At 41.7% G+C, this 27,463-nt stretch overlaps 1 protein-coding gene across 3 annotated transcripts in view; it reads left to right on the top strand.

Moving 5' to 3' along the window:
• The window catches only part of afap1l2 (actin filament associated protein 1-like 2), a 194,351-nt gene that overhangs the window by 83,338 nt on the left and 83,550 nt on the right, over window positions 1-27,463 (top strand). For all 3 annotated transcript variants that reach the window (XM_069899994.1, XM_069899995.1, XM_069899996.1), the window contains 2 exons: window positions 12,545-12,673; window positions 22,886-22,966. In XM_069899994.1, the coding sequence (XP_069756095.1) occupies window positions 12,545-12,673; window positions 22,886-22,966 (210 nt within the window). The remainder of the gene's footprint in view (window positions 1-12,544; window positions 12,674-22,885; window positions 22,967-27,463) is intronic.

The raw sequence follows: 27,463 nt of genomic DNA, 5'->3' as shown, positions 1-27,463 counted from the left end.
TATCTAAATTTTTTAACTAATTAAAAACAAATCAAGTAATTGAGTATAAAGGTTGATAAATCATGTTGCAGCTGTATAAAACCTTGTGTTTACCACATTTGGAGTAATGTGTGCAGATCTGGTCACCACATTCCAGATAGTGAGACTTCAGAGTACAAGGATGTGGCCTGGATGAGAGTGTAATGCGCATCGAAAGAATCAAAGACTTGTTGATCCAAACCAAGGCTTTTATTAACTAAAAGACTGGAGGATATCACAAGTAGGTCGACCAGTCTAGAATGTCCTGGTCTGGCTAGGAGCAATCCTTTAAGACCTGCTAGTAGGTGTGGCTACACTCTCAGCCAATCACAGTCATCCTACACTACCATCTGTACATATGTACATATACACATTGGTGATGGAATCTGTACTATCACATAGAGTATTAGCTGTAAACGAGAGGTTGGTCAAACTTGCATTGTTTGGAGAATCAGACACTGAAGTGTGATCTGAAAGCATATAAAAATTATGAGAGAATAAACAGGGTGGATAGACTCTTCCTCCCCCCTCCCCCCAGAGTGGAAATGTCGAGTATATGAGGGCATAGATTTAAGGTGAGAGGGAGAAAGTATATATAAAAAAAATTTATGTAGGTTTTTTTTTACACAGAGAATGGTAGGTATTTTGAATGTGCAACCAGGGGAGGGGGGAAATGGTTGCAAGTTGATTAAACGTTGAAAAGGCATTTAAGTAGGCACATAAACAGGCAGGTGCTGGAAGGCAGCAAGATGGGATTAGTTTAAATTGGCTTTGTGGGAACACAAACATTGCGATAGCACAGACTTTGTGTCCCAAAGGACATTTCGTGGCGCTGTATTGTTCTATATTCTTTAAAGTTTAATTGTTTTGCGCTAATCCGTTGTCATCTGCTGTGCACGGCCATCAGGAGCTGACAAATAAACAAACATGCATGTGTCACTTGCATTTCAATAACTAACCTCTCTTTAATTCTATCTTGCAAATTATCACCCTAAAAGTTATCGTGTTTCAGAAAGAGGTTGTGCAGTTTTGAAGTGCCTGTTCCCTCATCCTGGGGCTATTGAATGAAGGGATTGTGGCGGCTCACCACAAGGCAGGCGAACCAGCCCTGCTTGTAAGCCACACGATGGAGCAGCCGGCCAAAATGGTGCCGTCGGGGGTTTCCCTTCCAGCTCGGGGCTCAGAAACCCGCGCTTGAGGACGAAGTGACGCCCGGATGACGTCAGCGCCCTCCAGCGTGGTTCTTAGCCAGGTCCAGGCTGGGACTACAAGTTCAGCTCAGCAGTCTGCAATAAACTAGTCTGCTCACTGAGCTCAACCCGTCTGGTTGCGTGTGTTATTGCAGGAGCAATGTAGCCGCCGCTACAGGATGTTCATTCATTTAAAATGTGCATGATCCATGCAGTGGGAGGCTGCAAGAACAATGAATGCAAAATGAGCTATGAAGCAGACAACAAGCAGCCCTCATTATATTGGGAGGCCCTCATCACTCCAACTCCCACAGGATTCTCTGTATTGAGGATTCATTTTTAAATAACATTGCAGTAGAATGAGGTCTTGCTAAGATCTTAGCACAATACTTGTTTAGGTACAAACCTTTTAGAGGTAGGAATCAAAAAAAAGAAGCAAATGCTGGAAATCCTGCAACACTCAAGCAGGTGAGGCAACATCTGTGGGACAAGATATAGCTCGAGGACCATTCATCAGGTGAAACTGTTCCTCTTTCCAAGAACGTTTCCTGATCTTTCGAGCGAGTGCATTGATTCTGTCCTGTGCACTTTTGTTGCATGCTTTTGGGAGACCCTGGTAACTTGTTTAGTTCTTGCACTGTTCTGCCCCGTGATTCGGAGGCCTGTTTCATCTGGTTGCATTGGTACAATCGGATGACAAACTTGAATGTGAGCGTACCACGACTTTCAAGAGTGGACCTTTCCTGCCATTATCAAGATCCTGAATGAATCCCAAAACAGTAAAAATGATGTTGCCTTTGTTCTATATCAACTGAGCTCTCTCTTTAGCTTGTTCACTTTTGTATTATGTATGAGATGTCCACTGGTCTGCTTGCAAAACTGCTATCGCTGGAATTTGGTACATGTGAAAATAAACTTGAACTAGCTATGGGTAAATTGAACTCATTAATTGTTGGCAAAGCATTAACCATTCTTGATGTCTGGCATGGAGGTCTGCAGACTAAAAGGATTTTCCGTCTCTTCATGTTAATGGCCAGAAATTCCACTGGGTCTCACAGATGTCCACATCCAAAATCCTGACCTTTACTGCTGGCAGAAGAGGTTTTCTACCCTGGGAGCAGACTATTGGTTTGTGGCACAAAAGATAGAGGTGGAAGGAAAGTTTCATGTCATATCACTTGTGCCAATTCTTTTAGAATTGCTTTGACAGGTTCAATTAACTTCCAAGAAGTCTCCTCCAAACTCAGAATCAAATTAAAAACAAATGTTACCTCACTCATTTGATTTTATTGGCAAAAAGGATCCTTCCAACAATTGCTGTTATTTAGCAATTTCACGATCTAATATATGTCAATAATTGACAACTACAAGACAGTGAAGAGTGTTGAAATATGGCAATAAAAGTAACTTCATGACCTGCCTGCAGTGGGAATTGTCTTTTGTCCAAAGATTAATGCCAAAGAATCAAACTCTCTGGCGTTGGAGCCCAGTTACAGATTTCTAAGTAACTGTTGGGAGTCATCTGTCACTTGCCAACTCGTTGTTATGCTCTGTATTCCTTTGCTCTGTTACAGCAGTGGTCTAACTTTTTTCTCAAGCCGACAGAGGCTTCCAGTTAAGTCACTTGCCCTTTATCTGACCTGTAATTTTGTACTGCTTTAATTTTGCACTCTTCAGAAACTTAATCCACAGTGAAGACTAAGGATAAGGGTTAAGATCTGGAGGATTTAAAACTTTGAAGTAGAATTTTGAATGCTGGGGCCCTCCAAAGGCTTTGATCCCAACCCACCAATAAACTTGAGGAGACTAAAGGTGTACATCACACATGTTAGGCTGTTAATGAATTGGATACAGATGTCCTCAATAAGGGCAGCCAAGGAAGTGAATTGCAAAATGCTGAAGAGTCTTGGAAAAATAGACACCGGTCACTCAATCACAACAAAGCCCTTTTGCAAAGTGGACCTCAAATAAAGGGGGGGCACATTTTCTGACAGTTTAGCCTGAAAGTTGTTGGCATTGTCATATGTTTTGTTCCATTTTAAACTTAATTTGAGCCAAACCCAGTAATCCACATCAATTCATGGACAGAGTAACTGGATATATAATTGTAGAAAATGAAGCACTTTTATTGACTGGTCCCTAGTGCTTTTTTTTGTGAAATTCCTGCATGTTTGAAGAGTAAATTTTTAAAAATGTCTGCACTGCCTCTGTAGTTTTATGCAGAAAGCTAAGGTGTAATCATAATATCAGAAGATTTGGGCTCACCAGATGGAGGTTGAAAGTACTGAAACAAAAATAACTTGTCTTTTTTGTATTTCCCTTCTTGTGGAAGTCTGATTTATTTTGTATCTGGTTGCTTGAGTTTCCTCCAATCAAATTGCTATTGCTTATTAAGTTCCCATGTTCCCTTCTGACTCACCGGTTCCTTGATTCTCACGCTCCCATTCAACTCACCAAGGTTCCAGTTCCTGTGCTCTTTTTCATCTGAGCACATTCCCTTTAAACTTAGCTGATTCACCTGGAAATTTATTGTATTACCGTGCAACACCATACAAAAGTGAATTAAAAATTGTGGACGTGAGACGGGGAAAAATTAGATTGTTGTGGAGGAGTTGTACATGGGTCAACACAACATTGTGGGCTGAAGGACTTGTCCTGAGCTGTTATGTTCCATGTTAAAAGTGCGTTGTGGTATTAATATTTTTGAATTGTATACAACTGTCCAAAAATTTGCTGATCCAGCAATAGCAAAGTCATAAATATGCTTAATTATCTGAAAGGAAAAAATTGCCAGTTTTGACATCCCAGAATTCAGAATTATTTTGCATCTGTTTCAACTATTACACTGGACAGCGAAGATTTTGCTTCCTGAACAATTTTGAGTATATTTTATGGATTTTGGGCTGTGAATCGTGAAAATCGCGTAGTTTTTAAAAAAATGGAACCTATTTTTGTGATTTCCTGTCACATTTTTAACACGCTTCAAGCAGACAAAACCATGATGTGCAATGTGTCATTGAAAATTCATTTTCTGCATTCGCACTTAGACCTCTTCTTCCCTGCTGATCTTGGTATAGTCAACGATGAACATTTTTTAAAAATATTTTAAAATGAAGACATCCAACATAGTAACAGGCCATTATCTTTGTGTTCAGCTTGAAATTATCTATCATAATTCACATTTTATTCAGGAAGCAAACCTTTGGATAAAATTTGTTGTCCAGTTTTATTAGTTTGCAAAAGTGGGAGAAAAACAGAGCCATACATTTCAAGGTTTCTAACCAGATGCAAGGTGTAGTCGAAAAAAGATTTTGCACTCGCTGCATGCAGGCAGGGGTCCCTCTCATCTGTGCATTTGTGCATATGTACCAAAGGAATTGTGTGCGCGCGCCCACACGGGCACAGCCTGGAGGGACCACTGCCTGCAGGGTCAGTGTCAGAAAACTCTCAGTGGCAGGGGAAGGGGAGGCGGCTTGCCTGCCATGAACCTTTATGAACCGCCATCACACTTCCCCCTCACCTTAGACTGGTTTGATTAATAGGCCTTTGCAATAACTGTAATCACTTTTGTGGCTGCAACTAAAAATGCAGTTCACAACTTTGTAAGCCACTTCTTTCCAGCAGGAATAGTCTTTTGCTGCTTTGAGAGATTTGGAAGCTGCTTTTGCTCTTTTGGAAATAAGCTCTCTGGGCAAGCATGCAGACTTTCCAGCCAGTTTTACAAGACAGGAGGGTACTTGGGATGGGATAATCCATTCAATAGGTTCCACATTTCTATTTAGTCAAGACAGAAAGACTCACAAGATTATGGTCCAAATGTCTGACTAAATGGCTGCAACTCGTGCATGTGAGAGAAGAAACCTGGCCGCACATGCTGCATTTAAGTGCGCTTTCTGCCCTTTGTCCTCCAGTTGGGCGTGTAGGGCCTACACTCCCAAATGGAGGCGAATTAACATTCGGCTTGAGGTGGGTCCGATAGAGGGCTCAAAGCTGGATGTCTGGCCACCCTATTTAGTCTCAAATTGCTAATATTATTGTTCTCTTTTAATGATAGGTTACTATAATTAAGCTGTTATTTGATGTGTCAGACTTGGGAGGAAAAGTCGGAGAAACTGTTGGTGTCTTCCAGCATTACCTTGTGTAACTGACACAGCTCTGCAAGTATATGCCCAGGTATTGAAATCTTAGGGGGAAAAAATTGATGCTGTCTGTCTGAAATAAAGAATGGAAAATGCTGGAATCACTCAACTGATCAAACAATATCTGTAGAAAGAGAGAGAGAGTTATCATTTCAAGTCAGAAACCATTTGGTCAGAACTGGAAAAGTAAGAAAACTGGTTTGTTTAAAAAAGGGTAGGGAGAGGATGGACAAGACAAAGACGGAGACCACAATGAGAAAGTAAGAAATTTCAATTTTGCCCTTGAGGCTGTGCCACTCAATTACATTCAATTTACCTGCATCTTTAGTATGCTTTGAAGGATGGGAGGAAACCAGAGAACCCAAAGGAAATTCAGGCAGGCATGGAGAGAATGTAAATATTCCTTACAGAGAGCACCCAATTTGAATCCTGGTCTCTGGCGCCATAACACTATTGCGGTAACCGGTGCCACCCCTGGCTGAAATAGGCCCTCAGCCCCTTCAAGGCTGCTCTGCTTTTCATTCAAAATCATGGCTAATCCTCCATCTCAGCCCCAGTTTCCAGTGCTAATCTCCTTCACCTTCATTCCCTTAACACCCAGAAATCTCTTGCGTTGTGTTTTGAATGAGCATAAGAACCAAGTCCACAGCTGTCGGGTGATATCCATGAGAGCCTGAGCTCAGATTGCCTTGATGCTATGGTATTTACAAAGCCATCTGGTTGATTAATTAATGAAGGCAGTTGGCAGAAAAAGCAAGGTGATGATAGAAAAGTTGGTCAGAGTTGTTGCAGGGGACTGAAGTCGAAAGGAGGATGTTGGGGGTCCCCATTGGATCAGGCCTTGGTTGTGGGTAGTACTACAGCTGGATAATTGTTCTGCGTATCCAGCCAGTTCAGATATCAACAAAAAGCGCAAGTTTTCTGAAATTGTTGAGTACAATATTAAGTCTGAAGGCTGCAACATACCCAGGTTGAACATGGAGGTGCAGTTCCTCAAGCTTATGCTGGGCCTGGTTGAAACAGTGCAGGAGAATTATGTTAGAGAATTGACGTGACAGGCAATCCGAAGCTTAAAGGTGCTCACAGCAATTTTCCACTGGGCAACTGAGGACATTACAATGCCAGCATTCTGAGGGGGAGCAGAGATTTGCCACAACCTACAGTGAAGAACTATCCAAAAGAAAAGCTTTAACTTTCAGAGAGTGTGTGGGGGAGAGATGGATGGGACAAAGGGAATGTGTCTGCAAAAAGGATCAACCAGCTTTTCTCCCCACCTCCTGCTGCAATCATCAATTAAGTTTAGATTTACTTTATTCGACTTAAATCCAGGTAGCTCACCACAGAGTGCAAGCTCTGCCCCGTTGAGCAGTCAATGAGGCTTTAGTTCGCTGCACAATTATTTTCATGTGAAATAAATGTCTTTTTAAAGATAGACTCCCACTGGCAATGAAAGGTATTTGGAAAGGACTACAGCCCTTTTCACTTTTATCACTACATTCACTGAATGTCACTCAACTTTACACTGTTCGATAGAATGGAAGCACAAAAGGTGTCCTTTTCTTGAAACCAGTTTTACTTATTTTTGGAAGATCTTACTTTCTTCATATGCACACTTCAGGCCAAAAAACAGAAGTCCTGGATCCTCATTTCCAGACATTTGGCATTTAGGAGGGGTGAGGTCTACAACAATGCACATTGTTTAAAGCACATATAAATTTACTTAATTAACCAAGCATGAAATGCAAGATGGTTATGAATCCATCAAATTGTGTGTTGTATTTAGGCAAAAAAATGGTTGCATTATAATTCCTTTGGATAGAAAAATTGCTGGGACTAAATTTGCATTGAAGTTTCTTTGACCACTCAGCATTCAAATGTGGCTTTGAGGCATTCAAACTTGAATTGAAAGCCTGTGTTGTGAGCAACTTTTCTCAGGAAGGGAAAGAAATTACCTGGTTTACAGAGAAAAATAATTAACTGGATTGTTGCTTCTTTTCATTGTCCTGTGAAGGTTAGAACCAGTGAAAACAGGATTAGGTGAGCAACTCGCATCATAATATACCAATGCTTTCCCTCCACTTGCTGAACACTGCGTCTCTACGTGGGACTGTTCCACAAAGCGCCCACAGTCCCACATGCATTTGCTTCTGAAATTTGACTTCAGTGTGCTCCTTCAACATCAGTGGTCTCAACTCCAGCCATTATGTTTCAGTACTCTGAACTTTTCCTTTAAATCCCATCTCTTTCCACCTTTTAAATAAAAGATCTGTGTGATTTCTCTTTAACTCTCCTGTTGGTTAACAAGCATTATTTTTATGGCTGCACTGGTTTGATGCAACGGAGAAAAAGAGGGGTGAACCATTCCTACTTTTCAGACATGTTGCATTAGAGATTGTTGGTCAAGATGATATTTATTTTCCATTTCTAATTGGTTTTTTAACTAATTGGCTCACTCGATCATTTTAGAGAGCAATTAAGATCAGCTTACGAGTCTGCGGCCAGCCTATGGCTGGACCTAGTAAGAGTCACTCTATTTCCAGGCAGTCGTCCTTGAACCATGGCCACTATTAATTACACTTTGTTGTTGAATTCAAAATTTTATCAGTATTGTATGAAGTGGGGGAGGAGAAATACACCCACTTGTGTAATTGACTCCTGTCTGTCCAAGAGCCATTACATACAGGACATCAGGTGTGATTTCTGGCACATTGTAAAGCCAGAGGCAGAAAGCACACCATTATGTAATGGCACATGCATGTTAGAGTTCATCAACTATCATGATGTCGTGTTTCTCTTATTTCTAAAGGGGTACCTATTGCTAGAAATGGCGAGGATGTACCAAAATCATTTTGGGAGTTTAGTTTTTCTTGCCCCATTTCTATTTTGGTTCTGCAGATAGGAACAATGCAACTGCTCCACTGTTCTGTATTTATTGTAGCAAGACGATTGCATGTATGTATTTTAGAAACGTTAATCAAAGCCACGTTGACTAACTACACTGGCTGGCAGAAGTCAAATTTCTTGTAGTACTTTGAAAACAGCGAGATAGTTAAGCCAATGAAAGAAAATGTGTTGTGACTGTAATAATGCATTTACTGTCCACACAAACTCATGAAATAATTCGCTTACAATGCTGGTGACATCATCGGGAGTGTACATTGGATGGTGTTCTTTATCCACCAGAAGTTGGCTAAGAATGCCGTGACGAAAATACCTGCAGCTGATTTGTAATTTATTTTTGGGGGAGAACCATACAGATAATGATTTTTTTTTGCAACCCCTGATAAAATTCACCAGAAATTAATCTCTCCATTACTCATTCCAGTGCGTGAAATTTGTCTGTGGAACGTTGGTTGAGGAGGCCAAAAGCACAATGGTTACTATGACTCCATAGAAGGACTGGGAATTATAAGAAAAGCTACAAGACAATGTTGACTAAATGCATTTGCACATGATTTAAACGTTTAGAGTAGAAGCAGTTTATTCATATAGCAATTATTTCCCGTTAACTGTTGCTGCAGCCAGCAAACACATATGGGAATTTCCAGATGTTCTTTTATAAACATTTCTGGTTGTTACAGAGCTGCCATAGCCCCCTATAACTTTCCATTGAGAGGACTGATTACCCAAAATAAATACTTTGCGTGCATCATAAAGAAACATTTGGCTTGATTAAAAAAAATGGTTAGGGAGTGTTCTAAGCAAAGCCCAACAATATGCATTGGTGGATATTTTATTGTTTTTGTTAACAAAGGGCTGGCCTTATAACATTCCCAGTTCAAGCCAAGACTTCACCATTAACAGCTCTTGCTCAGGCCCTGTGCATATGCGCAGAAGTCTGAAGTTAGCTTGAGGCTAGATGCTGGTACATTTGACCATCTGCTCCATCATGTTGAAGGGGGTGGTGGAACCCAAGGATTGTAGGTTTGGTAACTCTGGAAAGAAAAGGTACTGGTTTGTGCTTGAATTATTTCGCTTTAATTTACTTTCTTTTGATACTTAATATTTAATGGTGTTTTAATTAACTTTTTAAACATTTTTAAAAGTTTGTATTTAAATCTAGCTCAACAGTTTTTAAAGGCCTCGATCAGAGGGATAGCAAATGTTTATTGACAGGGGTGAACTATCTAATCTATCGGGATGGTTAGAGGCAGGGAGAGCGCGATGGTGGATAGGTGGAATTGAGATTGATCGTGGGATCCAACCACCCAATTCGTTTGCCATCACCTCTGTACAGGTTTTGAATGGCCTGTTAAAGGAGCCAACGGTGGCTTTATTTAAAATCCCATGACCGTGGTGTCTGCACCCAAGATGCCGTCACCTATGATTGGCAGCAGCCACAAGGGGTTGCAGACTCTAGGGAAGCAGAGGACTGGCGAAGGGCACCAGAAATATGGGAGACCACCCCCCCCAGTCTGAGAAGGAGAAGCAGAGAAGATGACTTATGGGATGGTGACCATGCCAGCAGACTGGTGAGGGGGCTCTGCAGCTGAGAAACACATAGGCGACGGGCTCTCAATGACTCAGAGGAACCCACGCAGGCTGTGGGCTGCTGGAGACTGTGGTCAAGAGGCTCCCATCAGATGGCAGCCTGCTGGAGACTTGCTCGAGACTGGCTGAATGGGAACGAGGTATCAGAACCAGGATGCAAGCGAGTGCCAAGTGTGCTGAAAAGTTCCTAATCACGTCAGAAGTTCGGATCTGAAGCTTGGGTTGCGAATGGTTTGGACTGGACTCTGTGTGGCTACGCAGACTGTGAGAGCGCTGGAGTCGAATCCATGGACACTCTGTGGGGAAGTCTCTTTTGCTTCTCTTTCTCTAACTGTAAGAGGTGCTTCAGGCAATTTCTGCTGATGAAGAATCTGTCTGCCTTATAGGAGGCAAAAGGCAATTTTGTGTAATATGAGACTTTTTATTACATGGCAATAAATTAAATCTTGAATTAGGAACCATGCATGTGGAGTTCATGAACATTCAAGTGCAAGTTTATTGTCATGAAGTCATGACCATTCAAGTGCAAGTTTATTGTCATGAAGCAATGATAAAGTTTGTTGTGTGAACATCCCATACATAACAAGTGATACATAATATAACAAGTGATACACAGTGGAAAAGTGCAGGGTTCCAGAGAGAGATCAGATGATACAGAACAAAGGCAGCATAATTGTACTATTGTGAGGCTCATTCAGGAGTCTGATAACAGCAGGAAAGAAATTGTTCACGAATCTGGTGATGAGTGATCATATTCCTGAATCTTCCTGATAGGAGGAGGGGGCCAGGATGGGGTGACCCTTGTAAGATGTTGGCTATTTTTTTCAAGGCAGCAGGAGGTCTAAATGGAGTTGACGCAGGGGGCGGTGTTATGTGATGGCCTAAGCCAGGTTCAGAACCCTCTGCATTTTCTGCTGGTCTTGGGCAGAGCCAGTTCCTGTACCTCACAGTAATGCTCCCTGACAAGGTTCTGCCTCGGTAGAAGTTGTTACTTCACCTGAAAGGTCAGTTTAGGGCCACAAATGGTGGTGAAGGAAGAGGTGTGCCACTTCCTGCGGTGACAGGAGTCGGTGCCGGCAGGCCGGGTCATTGGTGGGAAGGGATGAGTGGACGAGGAAGTCATGGAGGGAGCAGTCCCTACAGAAGGTGTATCCGGGGTTGGGATCCTGTTGTAGGTGGTGCAAATTATGTGTTGGATGCAGAGGCTAGTGGGATGGTAGGTAACCACTAAGGGAATCCTGTGTTTGTTACATCTGGGGAGCAGAGTGGCCCAGGGCAGGTGAGCAGGAAATGGAGGAGAGCAGGATAAGGGGTGAGTTGATGATGGTGGAGGGGAAGCCTCGTTTGTGGAAGAAGGCAGACATTTCAGATGATCTGGATTGGAAGACCTTGGGAACAGATGCGGTAGAGATGGAGAAATTGCGAGAAGGGAATAGAATAGAATCCTTGCAGGGGACTGACTGGGTGTGAAGAAGTCTAATCAAGGTAGTTGTGGAAATTGGTGGGTTTGTAAAGTATCCATTTGTAAAATATTGTAAGCAATACCCTCACCATGTCTCACCATCATCTCATTTGTTTAGAACTTGACGTCCTTGCTCCTAATCTTGATGCCTTGAAGAATGAAAGCAACATGTCAAATGGCTTCTTCACCCCACTGACTACCTGTTCCCACTTTCATGGAGCTTTGTACCTGTACCCCCAAGTCTCTCTGTTGTACAACACTGTCCAGAGCCCCAGCATTCACTATGTAAGTCCTGCCCTGCCAAAAAGTTGAATGTCATTTGTCTTCCCTTGGCCCAATATTTCAATTCATCTAGATCCGAATGAAGTCTTGTATAACCTTGCATCAACTTTAGAATTTCTTCATTAAACTATTCGTGCTCAGATATCCAATTTTATGGCACAAGGCTGAAAGAAGTTAATGGTTTTATTGTTCATTTTTTCATCTTAATGGCGCAGTATGTGTCATCTTTCCCTTCAATTCTTAAGTGCAATGATTCATATTATGAGAGAAAATGCGGCAACTACTTTGTATACAAGATGCTCCCATAAACACGAGCTGAATGGTGGATTCATCTATAATCATTGATAGGTCGACAGCATATTTGTCTTTTTTCTGAACACTCATAGCACAATCCTAAAGTGTGTTTAATTTGGGGAGCTGACGACGTGTTTTAAAATATGAACCAACATTCTTCCAGTTTAGTGAGGCCAATGCCCAAGGTCACATGTTTAAATATGTCTGTACAGTCCTTTTTATAAATGTTGAAGTTGCCATACATTCAACAGCACAAAAGATAACTTGTTGAATATAACCAGACATGCATTTGGTAAAGTTATGTGTTCCACAAGTTCTGACGTTCAAATGGGTGTCATGGTTAGTGTAAGGGTTAGCACCATGCCGTTACAAAGCCAGTGACCCAGGATTGATCCATCGCTGTCGCAAGGAGTTTGTACCTGCTCCTCGTGTTTACGTGGGTTTCCTCGCACCGTTTAAAATGTATAGGGTTGTAAGTTAATTGGGGTATTTGGGCCACATGGGCTTGTGACCATGTTGTAAGTCTAATTTTTATTTAAATGAAGTTTTTTATAGATCACATTGTCAGAGGGAATTCCTCATTAGTATAAATGCTGTAAAACTTCTATTAATTAGTGACCTTCCTTGAAATAGGTTGATGTTGTTTTGAAATTTTCCCTTTCTTCCAGCCCTTGATCAACTCCTCACAGAACTTGAGACATTTTTGAGATTGCTGGATAATGAAAACCTCAGCCTCACAGCCTTGGCCAGAAAATGTGCCTTATCAGACCTCCTTCACAGCATCGTCAGTTCTTCAGGTCAGTGTTAAATTTCAATTTGGTTTGAATTTCATTTTGGCGTTAAATTGGAAACTCCATTTCAAAGCAATTCAATCCACAACTGAGTTGTGGAAATCAGAAAGGATCAGATGCAAGGAACAGGAGTGGAAGCAGACCAAAAGATTCTTCAAAACTATTCTGCTCCTCTGCAAGTTCCTGGTTGATCTCAACTTTTCTTTGGCATGCAGTGTGGTGTGAATATTGTAGATAGGCAAAATAAGGTGTGTGATTGGACTTGCTATCCTGAGATGAGAAATGGAAAAATCAAACAAAAACCCTGCTGTCATTTTTCGAGAATTCCAGCAATAAGGGTTGCCCATTCAGCCTATCATCTATGTTCCTTTCTTTCTTTTGTGCATCATGAACATTTTGGACAGAAAGGCTTGATTCTGAGCTGCACTGCTCTATGGTCAACATGCAATCCTACTCCTTGCCAATGAGTGGTTCTGAGGGATTCTCTCTCAGCCAGAAAGACATCCCACCAATATCCAACTTGTCAAGCTCTCTGAGAATTTTGTATATTTTGATGAGATTTCCTCTCTTAAAATTTGGAGAATACATTGCCTCGTCCAGTCAATATCTCATTAAATGACCAATTCCCCATGGCTGAAACCAGTCTTGTGAATTTTCATTAAATTCACTCTCTTAATACCATCCTTTTGTTAGATAATCCAGGTGCAGTGTCACCTAGCTCTTTAGAAATGCAGTAAGAAACCTTCATTTTTGTACTTAAAACTTCATTAATAATATCCAATATTCCATTTGCCTTCCTAATCACTTGCTGCACCTATAAGCTGCATAATGGTATGCAGTGAAACACAAAAGTCTGCAGTTGCTGTGATTGTAATAAAAAAACAAAAATGCTGGTGGAACTCATCAGGTCTCGTAACATCCATCGGAGGTAAAGATACATGTAACTGATATTTCAGGCCTGAGCCCTTTTTAAATTTATAGATACGATACGGTCACTGGCACTTTTGGCCAATGAGCCTGTACTGCCCAATTACACCCAATTGACCTACAACCCACAGTACGTTTTGAACAGTGGGAGGAAACCAGAACCCCCAGGGAAAACCCACACAGGCAGGTGGAGAACGTATAAGTTCCTTACAGACAGCTGGGGATTCAAACTCCGGTCCTGAACCATTGCACTAACCGTGCCACCCAAGGTTAGGAGAAGGGCTCAGGCCCGAAACTTAAAAACAATCTTTACCTCTCTATGGGACACGACGAGACCTGTTGAGTTTCTAGAATTTTTGTGTTTTTTACTCAGTGATATGCACACAGGAGACTTGGGTTCTTTGGAAAATCAACATTCGCCATTTGCTCAAAATCTTTTAAAAAAAACTTTATTTTTTCAGAAGTGGATAATCTCACATTTTCTAACCTCCATCATCCACTGAGGTCCCTTGTGGTACATTGTACATTGATGTAATACTAGTAATTGTGTTCCATGAGATTATGTAATGGATGATGTAGAATCATGGAGTCAACCAGTCAAGAAACAGTCCTGTCAGCCCATCAAGTCTATGTTAGTTATTGAATTTTAAAAAAATGAAAGTGGACTGACAGAATAGAACTGGAAGCGGAAAAATGTGTGATTAAGCAAAGGGTGAACATTTTATTCCATCTTGATTTCAGTTAATTATAAAGTGACAAAATTAATGGTGTTTGCATGTACAAATGATTTGTATTTGTTAATTTTTTTTATTTTTCACACTATGAACCATATTGACCAAAATACACATAAACCTTTCCCTCTTGAATATACACAGTGTCATTTTCTCCCCTCCCCCCCCTTTCCCACTCAACGTTCCACATATATGATACATTAAACCCATTGAACAATGTCATCACACAATGAAAATAAACAAGAAATTTGTGTCATCTACTTTTACACACTGGGTCAGTTCATTTCGTCGTCTTCTCATTCTGTCATTTTAGGTGGTGGAGGTCCGCGGTAGGACTTCTCCGTTGTGTTCCATGTACGGTTCCCAAATTTGTTCGAATACTGTGATGTTATTTCTTAAATTGTATGTTATTTTTTCCAATGGAATACATTTATTCATTTCTATGTACCATTGCTGTATTCTCAGGCTATCTTCTGATTTCCAGGTTGAAATTATACATTTTTTGGCTACAGCTAAGGCTATCATAATAAATCTTTTTTGTGCTCCATCCAAATCGAGTCCAAGTTCTTTACTTCTTATATTACTTAGAAGAAAGATCTCTGGATTTTTTGGTATGTTGCTTTTTGTGATTTTATTTAATACCTGATTTAGATCTTTCCAAAACTTTTCCACTTTCTCACATGCCCAAATTGCATGTACTGTTGTTCCCATTTCCTTCTTACAGCAAAAACATATATCTGAGACTGTTGGGTCCCATTTATTTAACTTTTGGGGCGTGGTGTATAGCCTGTGTAACCAATTATATTGTATAATGCGTAACCTCATGTTTATTGTATTTCTCATAGTTTCAAAGCATAGGTTTTCCCATGTTTCATTCTTTATCTTTGTTTAGATCTTGTTCCCACTTTTGTTTGGGTTTACAGCTTATTTCATCATTCTCTTTCTCTTGTAGTTTGATGTACATGTTTCTTATAAATCTTTTAATTATCATTGTGTCTGTAATCACATATTCAAAACTGCTTCCTTCTGGTAACCTCAGCCTGCTTCCCAATTTGTCCTTCAAGTAGTTTTTCGGTTGGTGGTATGCAAACATTGTACTGTGAGTTACACCATATTTGTACTTCATTTGTTCAAAAGATAATAATTTATTTCCTGAAAAACAATTTTCTATTCTTTTGATCCCTTTTCTTTCCCATTCTCTAAAGGAAAGGTTATCTATTGTGAAAGGGATTAGTTGATTTTGTGTCAATATTAATTTTGGTAGTTGATAATTTCTTTTATTCCTTTCTACGTGAATCTTTTTCCAAATGTTGAGCAGATGGTGCAGTACTGGTGAATTCCCCTGTTGCACCAGCTTTTCATCCCACTTATATAGTATATGTTCAGGTACTTTCTCCCCTATTTTATCTAGCTCTAATCTGTTCCAATCTGTTTTTTCCCTTGTTTGATAAAAATCTGATAGATATCTTAATTGTGCTGCTCCATAATAATTCTTAAAGTTTGGTAGCTGTAATCCCCCTTGTTTGTTCCATTCTGTTAATTTATCTAGCGCTGTCCTTGGTTTCCCCCCTTTCCATAAGAATTTCCTTATTATTTTCTTTAGCTCCTTGAAGAATTTCTTTTTTAGGTGAATTGGTAACGATTGAAATAGGTATTGTATCCTTGGGAAGATATTCATTTTAATGCAATTTACCCTTCCTATCAGTGTTAGTGGTAAATCTTTCCAATGTTCTAAGTCATCTTGTAATTTCTTCATTAATGGTTGATAATTTAATTTGTATAGATGGCCTAGATTATTATCTAGTTGAATACCTAGGTATCCGATTGCTTGTGTTTGTCATCTAAATGGTGATTCTTTCTTAAACTTTGTGAAATCTGCATTATTCATTGGCATCGCTTCACTTTTATTTGCGTTGATCTTGTACCCCAATACTTCTCCATATTCCTTCAATTTCTTATGTAATTCTTTTATTGATAATTCTGTTTCTGTTAAGTATACTATGATGTCATCTGCAAATAGACTGATTTTTTATTCCTTCTCTTTTATTTTTATCCCTCTTATTTTCTGTTCTTATCAGTTCTGCCAATGGTTCTATAGCTAATGCGAACAGTGAGGGAGATAGTTGACCTGCTTAATTTAAATTGGTTTGATATATATCCATTTACTGTCAGCTTCGCCAATGGTCCCTTATATAATGCTTTAATTCAATTAATATATTTCTCTGGTAGGTTGAACCTCTGTAGTACTTTGAATAAATAATTCCATTCTTCTCTATCAAAGGCTTTTTCTGCGTCTAAGGCAACTGCCACTGTTGGCGTCTTGCTTCCTTGTACTGCATGGATTAAGTTAATGAACTTACAGATATTGTCCGTTGTTCGTCTTTTCTTAATAAATCCCGTTTGATCTTGTTTTACTATTTTTGGTACACAGTCGGCCAACCTGTTTGCTAATAGTTTAGCTATTATCTTATAATGTGTTGAGTAGAGATATTGGTCTATATGATGCTGGTGTTAATGGATCTTTCCCCGTCTTTGGTATTACTGTAATTATTGCTGTTTTGCATGAATCTCGCATGTTTTGTGTTTCTTCAGTCTGGTTCATTACTTCCAGGAGAGGAGGAATTAATAACTCTTTAAATGTTTTATAGAATTCTATTGGGAGTCCATCCTCTCCCAATGTTTTATTGTTCTGTAGTTTTTTAATATATCCTGTATTTCCTCTATTTCAAATGATTTTATTAATTTGTTTTGCTCCTCTTCTTGCAATTTCGGTAGTTCAATTTTACCTAGAAACTCATCTATTTTGTCATCTTTCACTTCATTCTCAGTTCGATATAATTGCTCGTAGAATTCCTTGAAGTTTTCATTGATCTCCGTTGGGTTATATGTAATTTATTTGTCCTTTTTCCTTGAGGCCAATACAGTTCTTTTAGTTTGTTCTGTTTTAAGCTGCCAAGCTAGTATTTTGTGCTTTTTTTTTCTCCTAGATCATAATACTTCTGTTTTGTCTTCATTATGTTCTTCTCCACCTTGTATGTTTGTAGTGTTTCTTATTTTTTTTTGTCTGCCAATTCTCTTCTTTTTGTTGTATCTTCCCTTGTTGCTAATTCTTTTTCTGTACATCCGGTACCGCATGGATGGCAGTCTCTTCAATCTGAGGCGCCTGCAAGCTCACTCCAAGATACAAGAGCAAGTTGTCCGTGAACTACTCTTTGCAGACGATGCCGCTTTAGTTGCCCATTCAGAGCCAGCTCTCCAGCGCTTGACGTCCTGTTTTGCGGAAACTGCCAAAATGTTTGGCCTGGAAGTCAGCCTGAAGAAAACTGAGGTCCTCCGTCAGCCAGCTCCCCACCATGACTACCAGCCCCCCCCCCCCCACATCTCCATCGGGCACACAAAACTCAAAACGGTCAACCAATTTACCTATCTCGGCTGCACCATTTCATCAGATGCAAGGATCGACAACGAGATAGACAACAGACTCGCCAAGGCAATAAGCGCCTTTGGAATATGACGCAAAAGAGTCTGGAAAAACCCCAACTGAAAAACCTCACAAAGATTAGCGTATACAGAGCCGTTGTCATACCCACACTCCTGTTCACCTCCGAATCATGGGTCCTCTATCGGCATCACCTACGGCTCCTAGAACGCTTCCATCAGCGCTGTCTCCGCTCCATTCTCAACGTTCATTGGAATGACTTCATCACCAACATCGAAGTACTCGAGATGGCAGAGTCCGCAAGCATCGAATCTATGCTACTGAAGACCCAACTGCGCTGGGTGGGTCACGTCTCCAGAATGGAGGACCATCGCCTTCCCAAGATCGTGTTATATGGCGAGCTCTCCACTGACCACCGTAACAGAGGTGCACCAAAGAAGAGGTACAAGGACTGCCTAAAGAAATCTCTTGGTGCCTGCCACATTGACCACTGCCAGTGGGCTGATATCGCCTCAAACCGTGCATCTTGGTGCCTCACAGTTCGGCGGGCAGCAACCTCCTTTGAAGAAGACCGCAGAGCCCACCTCACTGACAAAAGACAAAGTAGGAAAAGCCCAACACCCAACCCCAACCCACCAATTTTCCTTTGCAACCGCTGCAACCATGTCTGCCTGTCCTGCATCGGACTTGTCAGCCATAAATGAGCCTGCAGCTGACGTGGACATTACCCCTCCATAAATCTTCGTCCGTGAAGCCAAGCCATAGAACACTTCTTCATAACTTATTATCTGCCCTCTGATAAACGCTTTCATTGCATCCCATAGTATAAATTTATCTTTCACTGATTCCGTATTTATTTCAAAGAACATTTTAATTTGTCGCTCAATAAATTCTCTAAAATCCTGTCTTTTAAGTAGCATGGAGTTTTTATCTCCATCTATATGTTCTCAGTGGGATGCCCTCCAGCTCTATTGCTAATAACAGGGGTGAATGATCCGATAACAATTTAGCTTTATATTCCGTTTTTCTAACTCTCCCTTGGATATGGGCTGACAACAGGAACCGGTCTATCCTTGAGTATGTTTTATGTCTCCCCGAATAATATGAGTATTCCTTCTCCTTTGGGTGTTGTCTCCTCCATATATCCAAAAGTTGCCATTTCCTGCATCGATTTAACCATAAATTTGGTTACTTTGTTCTTTCTGCTAGTCTTTTTTCCAGTTTTTTCCAACTTTGAGTCCAAATTAAGGTTAAAGTCCCCTCCTATCAGTATATTCCCCTGCGTATCTTCAATCTTCAAAAAGATATCTTGCATAAATTTTTGATCCTCTTCATTAGGTGCATATACATTGAGCAAATTCCAAAATTCTGAATATATCTTGACACTTTATCATTACATACGCCCCTGCTGGATCTATTATTTCCTCCTCTATTTTGAATGGTACATTTTTATTGATTAATATAGCTACTCCTCTGGCTTTTGAATTATATGATGCTGCCGTTATGTGTCCTATCCAGTCTCTCCTTAATTTATTATGTTCCACTTCCGTTAGATGTGTTTCCTACACGAATGCTATATCAATTTTTTCTTTCTTCAGTAAATTTAACAGCCTCTTCCTTTTGATTTGGTTATGTATTCCGTTAATATTTATAGTCATATTAGTTCAACATGGCCATTTCATAGTTTCCCTCTCATTTCCGCTTCCTCATCACCACCTTTCCCCCATATCCATTTCTGTTTTATTTTTTTGAACACACTGTAAGACAACACTTCTGAAACATAAAAATATTTCCACTATTCCCACATCTAAAATTCCCTTAACCCGAAATGCCCCCCCCCCTCTCTGAGTTGCCCCTTGTCCCTTGCCGGGCAACCACAACTTCCTTCTCCATTTGGATTGCGATCCCGCTCACAAGCGTCAACTGAGTGCGCAGTAACTGTTCTCTCCCACCCAACCCCCTCCAGAAAAGACTTTTATCTTCACATATAACAAAGCTCACCCTCTTAATTCCCCCCCACTTACTTCCTTTCTTCCCTTTTCTTCCCATTCTTAGTTCTTACTTATACATTATTTTTTTTCTTTATATGAAATTTGTCATCATTCTTGATCTTGTTACATCTCTTCATCTTTCTTTCTGTTTTGCAGGCGTTCTGCAAATTCTTGTGCTTTCTCCAGATCCGAGAACAGTCTGCTGCCCCTTGATAACTATTCTCAGCATCGCTGGATATCTTAACATAAATTTATAGCCTTTCTTCCATAGGATCGATTTTGCTGCGTTAAACTCCTTCCTCTTCTTCACGAGCTCAAAACTTGTGTCTGGGTAGAAAATTTTTTTTTGACCTTTGTATTCCAGTGGCCTTTTGTCTTTTCTCATTTTTTTCATTGCCTTCTCCAATATATTTTCTCTTGTCGTATATCTCAGGAATTTTACTAGAATGGATCTTGGTTTTTGTTGTGGCTGTGGTTTTGGGGCTAATGTTCTGTGTGCCGTTTCTACTTCCATTCCTTCCTGCATTTCTGGCACTCCCAGGACCTTGCGGATGCATTCTTTTATAAATTCTTTCATATCTTTGCCTTCTTCATCTTCCTTCAGGCCTCTATCTTTATATTGATTCTCCTATTATAGTTTTCCATTATATCCATCTTCTGAGCTAACAACTCCTGTGTTTCTTTAACTTTTTTATCAGTTTCTTCCAATTTTCTTTTTAAGTTGTCATCTTCCATTTGCACGGCTGTTTCTCGTTCTTCCACCTTGTCTACTCTTTTCCCTATTTCTGTCATGACCATCTCTAATCTGCTCACTTTTTCTTCTGTATCTTTTAATTTCACTAAATTCTCATGTCAGCCATTCTTTTAATGCTTCCATATATTCTTGAAATTATTTTTTATCTATGTACTGTCCATTCCCTTTATCTTCTATTTCTCTGTGCAGAGCTTGCTGTTCTCCTTCTTCTTCTTCTGTGGCTGCTCTAGGGTTTGTGTCTTCTACTTCTCTTCCTTGTATCTGTATCTCTTCTGACTTTCTTGTTGGGCTGTTTGTCTCAGTTTGTTGGGTATTTTTTTTATGGTGTCTTGATGTTGGTCCTCTTCCTCTGGGCTGGTCGTCTGCTGTGTCTCTGATTTCCTTTTTTCATTCTCATCCCTCCCGTTCCCGTTATTTTCTGTATCTTCCCGCTGGGAGCCCTGTTGTCGTGCGCATTGCGCATGCGCGATTCCTCACGCACGCGCTGTTGCACACCTCTGTTTGGCTCCGTGAGTCCTGCGTTCGGTGGGTCGCGACCCTGCGGGGTTTCCACTGACCTTAGGGAGTGGGCTCCTCTTTCCACGGCAGATCCCTGCTTCTTCGTACAGGTAAGGCCTTCACCTTTCTCTTCCGGCGTCTTTGCTTCTTCTGTTCTTCCCGTTATTTTTGGCTTTTCTTTCTTTGGTGCCATTTCCTCCACACCTTTATTTTTTATTTGTTGTGATTTGTGTGTCTGGGGTTTTGCTTTTTTTTTCACTTTTTTCCTTCTTTCCTGGAGAGGGCTGGCTGGTATTCTCCTACCGGCCACTACTCCATCACGTGACTCCTCCCAAATGATTTGTATTTGTTCATGCAAATAGACTTAAAAAAATCTTCGACTATTTTCGCTAAATGAAAGCCCCTATTGTTGCTTGTGTTTAATATGATCACTTTAGATCTGCCCACAAGCTCATGGAAAGTGAAACTAAATGAATCAGGTTCCACATGAAAAGCTTCAACTGTTAAGTGTGTGCATGGAGGTTGTCATCTGCTTCTCGGCACATTGTGCACTAAATCATTAAACAGTTATTAACTCTTCAAAGAGGACTCTACAGGGTAGGAATTGTGAGCAAGAAGTACTACGCAAAAACTGAATAGATTATTTATGTTGTTTCCTGTTGATATTACAACATAGAGTAAACTAGGAGCCATTTTCAATATTATGATCCAAATATCTAATGAGCAAAAAAGCAAGAATATAACCCATGATGAGTTGTATTTCGAGAAGGATGGCATGTATATTATGGCAACTGTCAGTGGAATTTTCCTCATCTTCACATTCTCCAGGGTATCTATTTAAGGTGAGTGGAGGAAAGTTTAGCAGAGATGTCAAAGGTAAACGTTTTACACAGAGAGTGGCGAGAATGCATTGGCGGAGGTGGTGGCGAAGACCGGTACAATAGGGACATTCAAAAGACTCTCAGATAACCACATGGATGTAAGAGGGTTATGGGTGTGGGGTAGGGAAAAATTAGATGGTTTTACAACATCGTGGGGTGAAGGAGATGTCTTTTGCTGTAGGTTAATTATGTTTCAGATAGTTTTGAGCATTGTGTAGGCAAATGTAAAAAAAATAATCCATAACAGTATCCCACAATGATAAATGAATGATGTGAATGTTGGCTGGGGAAAGAATGTTGGTCAGAGACTTGAAGTATTTCAGTAAAACACACACACACTACAGGAGTGTGTAGTCATATAATTCGCCCATAGTCTGTTGGAATAAGTAGATTAACAGTTCAAATTGTATTTTCTTCCTCCAAATGGACATTGCAATTATATTTATTTGCATTTTAAAATGCTATTTGAAGCTAAAGCCTTTACAGTAAATGTTGTGTTCTGGAGAGTGCTGTACAACAGAGAGACCTTGGCATATGGATACAGAGCTCCCTGAAAGAGGTGACACAGGTAGACAGGATGGTAAAGAAGGCATTTCACATGGTTGTCTTCATTGTTCAGGGCCCAAGCACATCATTTGTTTACATTAGTTATCTGCTTAAACTTTATTTGTTTACATTTATAACTCTGTGTACAGATTTTTGCACAACGAATAGTTGGTAATTCTGCCTTGCCTGCAGATAAAAGAATCGCAGGGTTGTATGTGATGTCGTGTATGTACGCAGACAATTAATCTGAAATCTGAAGCAGGAAAGAAGCAGATTAAATCATGACTGTTGTTGGGACTGGAAGGCTTGAGTTACAAGGAGACAAGTACATGGATAGGAAGGATATTTGCTAAACATCGGGACCAGCTTTGGTGGTCAACTATTTGGGCCTGTTTCCATGCTGTAAAACTCTGATCCTGACTCTTAAGTAATTTATCGCTTAAACTTGCAGCTGTCGAGGAGGAGTATATCTACATGAACAAGGTTCTGTTAGAAGAAGCAACTGCGACTGAGAAGAAAACATCAGAGAAAGGTAAGTTGGTTATCAATAGTGTTTCACCATGAGAAGGCATTTGTATTGACAGTTTCCTGCATTTCTTTCTTTCAATGGTTCTCGTAATGATTAAAATGCTTTGGCCATTGAGGCATTATTGTTGATTTATTGTCTGATTGAGGATGTAGCCAAGTTACCAAAGGATGACATACAGCTTGCACATTCAATGAGAAACAAAATGCCACTGAAAACAGGACTACTTTGCATTGAATCCATATGGAATGAGATTTGGGGCAAGGCCTGCTGGCAGATAGTGCCTGGAAGTTGGGTAAGAGAACACTAACTGAATATTTCAGTGGATAAGGTGTCCTTTAGATAAGACGAGACCCCCAATTTCAGTCTGAATTTCATGGTTAGAACCCCCCCCCCCCCAACCCCGCCATTTTTAAAATCAAATTGTCATCATGGAGCTACCAGCACAATGAAGAAAGTAGGAAGCAAATTTAAGTTAAAAATTTCTAGTGCAATGGGTGGTACGGAGGATGATTTATTGTGGGACACTGACAATGAAGCCGACTCATCAGAATCAGACTGGGAACCCATATGATGATGGTGTAAACAGTGATATATGGCCTCAGATGATGAAGCTTGTGATTTTTAAGGATTTTAAATGTGTGTGATGTGTACACTTCAGCAGATTTAAAAAAAAATACTAGTATCTTTAAAGTTTGTTATTGGGTGGGGTCTGCGTGGGTATTTTGATTAGTATTTTAAGGTCACTGTTTTTGACTCTTGCCTATAGGATTATCCTTTTTTTGGGGGGGAGGAGCGTTTTTTGGGTGCTTCAAGAGTCATCTTATATGCTGAAATATATGGTAGATGTGAAAGATGGCACTTGAATACAAGTTCTCCCTTCCGAAGGGATAGAGAAAGGATATGCTGATATTCTACACCTTTGTTTGGTGGAAGGAACATAATATCTTTAAACACTGAAGTGGAGGATAGTGGCAATGTGGAAGTCGGCTTGCATCGAGATACAAGTCAAAAGCATTCAAATATAAGTGAGATGTAAATCATTCTTCTACAGCAACAATTTACACAACTTCTCATTAGCTGTGGGTCTCTAGTGCTATTGCGAAGAATCAGGTTTATTGACATGACCATGCGTCATGAAATTTGTTCTTTTGTGGCAGCAGTATTATGCATTACAGGTGCAATATTGCAATAAATTATGGCACGTAAATACAATGTTTAGAAATAAATAATGAGTCCAAGAAGTCGAAAAAGTGAGTTTGTGTCTATAGGTTCATTGTCCATTCATAAATCTGATGGCGGAGGGGAAGAAGCATTTTTTGTTACTGTTGGGTGTTCCTGTTCAAGCTCCTGTACTCCTGCCTGATGATCACAGTGTGAAGAGGGGATAGGCCGGGTGGTGAGGGTCCTTGATGATAGAGACTGCTTTCTTGAGACACCTCCTCTTAAAGACGTACTTTGTGGAGTGAAGACTAATACCCATGATGGCGCTGCTGAGTTCACAACTCTCTGTCGGCTTTTCCTGCCCCATGCCTTAGCACCTCCACACCAGACCATGATGCAACCAGTCAGAATGTTCCCCAAGATGCACCTGGAGAAATTTTCAAGAGTCTTTGGTGACGGACCAAATCTCCTTCAACTCCAAACGAAAATATTGCCACTGGCGAGTCTTCTTCATGATTTCCTCGACAGGATGGCCCCAGGATAGATTTTCAGAGATGTTGATATCAGGAATTTGAAGTTGTTTACCCTCGCCACTGCCGACCCCTCGCCACTGCCGACCCCTCGCCACTGCCGACCCCTCGCCACTGCCGACCCCTCGCCACTGCCGACCCCTCGCCACTGCCGACCCCTCGCCACTGCCGACCCCTCGCCACTGCCGACCCCTCGCCACTGCCGACCCCTCGCCACTGCCGACCCCTCGCCACTGCCGACCCCTCGCCACTGCCGACCCCTCGCCACTGCCGACCCCTCGCCACTGCCGACCCCTCGCCACTGCCGACCCCTCGCCACTGCCGACCCCTCGCCACTGCCGACCCCTCGCCACTGCCGACCCCTCGCCACTGCCGACCCCTCGCCACTGCCGACCCCTCGCCACTGCCGACCCCTCGCCACTGCCGACCCCTCGCCACTGCCGACCCCTCGCCACTGCCGACCCCTCGCCACTGCCGACCCCTCGCCACTGCCGACCCCTCGCCACTGCCGACCCCTCGCCACTGCCGACCCCTCGCCACTGCCGACCCCTCGCCACTGCCGACCCCTCGCCACTGCCGACCCCTCGCCACTGCCGACCCCTCGCCACTGCCGACCCCTCGCCACTGCCGACCCCTCGCCACTGCCGACCCCTCGCCACTGCCGACCCCTCGCCACTGCCGACCCCTCGCCACTGCCGACCCCTCGCCACTGCCGACCCCTCGCCACTGCCGACCCCTCGCCACTGCCGACCCCTCGCCACTGCCGACCCCTCGCCACTGCCGACCCCTCGCCACTGCCGACCCCTCGATTAGGACTGGTTTGTGTTCTCCTGATTCTCTTTCCTGAAGTCCATAATCAATTTTTAGTTTTGCAAGGTTGTTGTGACATGAATAAGCTGATCCATCTCCCTCCTCTATGCTTCTTAATTGCCATCTGTGATTCCGCCAACAACTGTGGTGTCATCAGGAAATTTGTTGATGATATTATAATTGTGCCACACTGCAGAGTCATGGGTGTAGAGAGAGTAGAGCAGTGGGCTAAGCTTGAAGTGCACCTGTGTTGATTGTCAGTGAGGAGATGTTGTTATTGATCTGCACTGACTATGGTCTTCCAATGGAGAACTCAAAGATCAAATTGCAGATGGTCAGGTTTTGAAGCTTGCTGATCAGTACTGAGGTTATGATGGTGTTGAAAGCTGAGCTCTCAAATTGCCCCATCACCTATAATGATATCCAGGAGGGGGTAAAATGATTGGTCTTTTTTAATGTGGCTGTAAAATTTCAGATGATTTAAAATTAAATCAACTCCATGACAGATTAGAAGCAATGGCACTCTGTGCCATCTAGTAAACGAATGAAATCTGGAGACTGGGACCTTCACGAGGATTGTAACCCATTCCAAGTAGCTCTGGGTAAACCTGCAAGGCAATGATTTAGCAAAGAACTTATCCTTGAATCAACAATCTTTAATTTTAGATCTTCTTAATTTTCATTCTTGCCAATTTGTACAATGGGTAGAAGGTATTCCTTAGGCAGACAAACAGAGTCTCCTGGATTGACTTCTCATGAATTTGAACTGAAATCATTTAAAGATGGTCATTGTTTTTGGCTTGTACAAAATACTCAGTGCTGTTGAATTAAGTGGACAATATTCTTCAGAAATACGGTACGTCTTTTAGAGACACAGTACTGTAGCAGGCTCTTCCAGCCCATGAGCCCATGCCACCCAAATACACCATTAACCTACAAACAGTATACTTTTTTTTTAAAAGAGGGTGGGAGGAAACTGGAGCACCCAAAGGAAACCCATACGGACATGGAGAGAACATAAAACTCCAAACAAACCGCTCTGGATTCAAACGTGGGTCGCTGCTACTGTAATACCATTGTGTTAACCATTACACTAACTGTGCTGCTCTTAATGATGTGCAAGATTCTTCAAGAGTACAGTCCCAGAGTCCAGTTAAGAAAAACGTATCTTTTGCAGTGACCTTTTCAAATCTACTCATCGAGTTGTTTGATGCAGGAAGCTGATTAGTCCTCTTATAGAAGTTTGTGAAGGTTTGCTTTTGTTATTAATCCCTCGATGACACTCTTCGCGGTGAATAAGAGAGATGTGGTTGAACTCAGATGCCAAAATGTAACCACATGGGTTGGCATGACAGGGCGGTATTGAAGGGAAGCAACACCATGAGAGCACAGAGTGGGAGAAGCATGGTTGTGTGGGACTGCAGAGGTGGGGGGTGGCATGTTGCAGAAAGAAAGTGGTGCTTAAGACCCTCAGCGGAAGGTAGATACCGTAGAACCATTCTTCTGGAGGTAGACAGTTCTATGCGTGCAGTGCTGAGCAGTAGTGGATTAACTACCACCTGGCCCTAGGCTGAGCTTTAGTCAGGTCCCTCTAACCATACCCCACCACTGGCCTGCGCTAAATCTGGTGCCCCTCATTCCCGGCCACAAGCTTGGCTACCACCCCCCCCCCCCACACTACTCCTTGCTCACCAGTGAGGGCCTAGCCAGCTGTACCAGACACCAATCAGATACTGTTGGCCTTGCACTCCTCCCATTGTTCACTTACAGCAGGTAACAGGCTGGACACAAGAATTTTGGAGCCCTCCCTCTCCCCCCCTCCACACTCCCCCCTGCACACGCTGCAAACCTTCATGCTGCCATGTCAGCTTCTAGAAACCACCTTGTGGCACAGTGGTGACTCTGGCCCACGGTCACTGGCTTCACCCGCGGAGAGTCAGGGTGTTGGTGAACACCGCGCGTACTCCTTAAGTTTGGTGTTCTGCGATGTTCGCCCCAG

This window comes from Narcine bancroftii, chromosome 10 (assembly GCF_036971445.1).
Source record: "Narcine bancroftii isolate sNarBan1 chromosome 10, sNarBan1.hap1, whole genome shotgun sequence".
Taxonomy (NCBI): Eukaryota; Metazoa; Chordata; class Chondrichthyes; order Torpediniformes; family Narcinidae; genus Narcine; species Narcine bancroftii.
The sequence above is the reverse complement of the archived record's forward strand: the minus strand, read 5'-3'. Positions and strand labels throughout refer to the sequence as shown.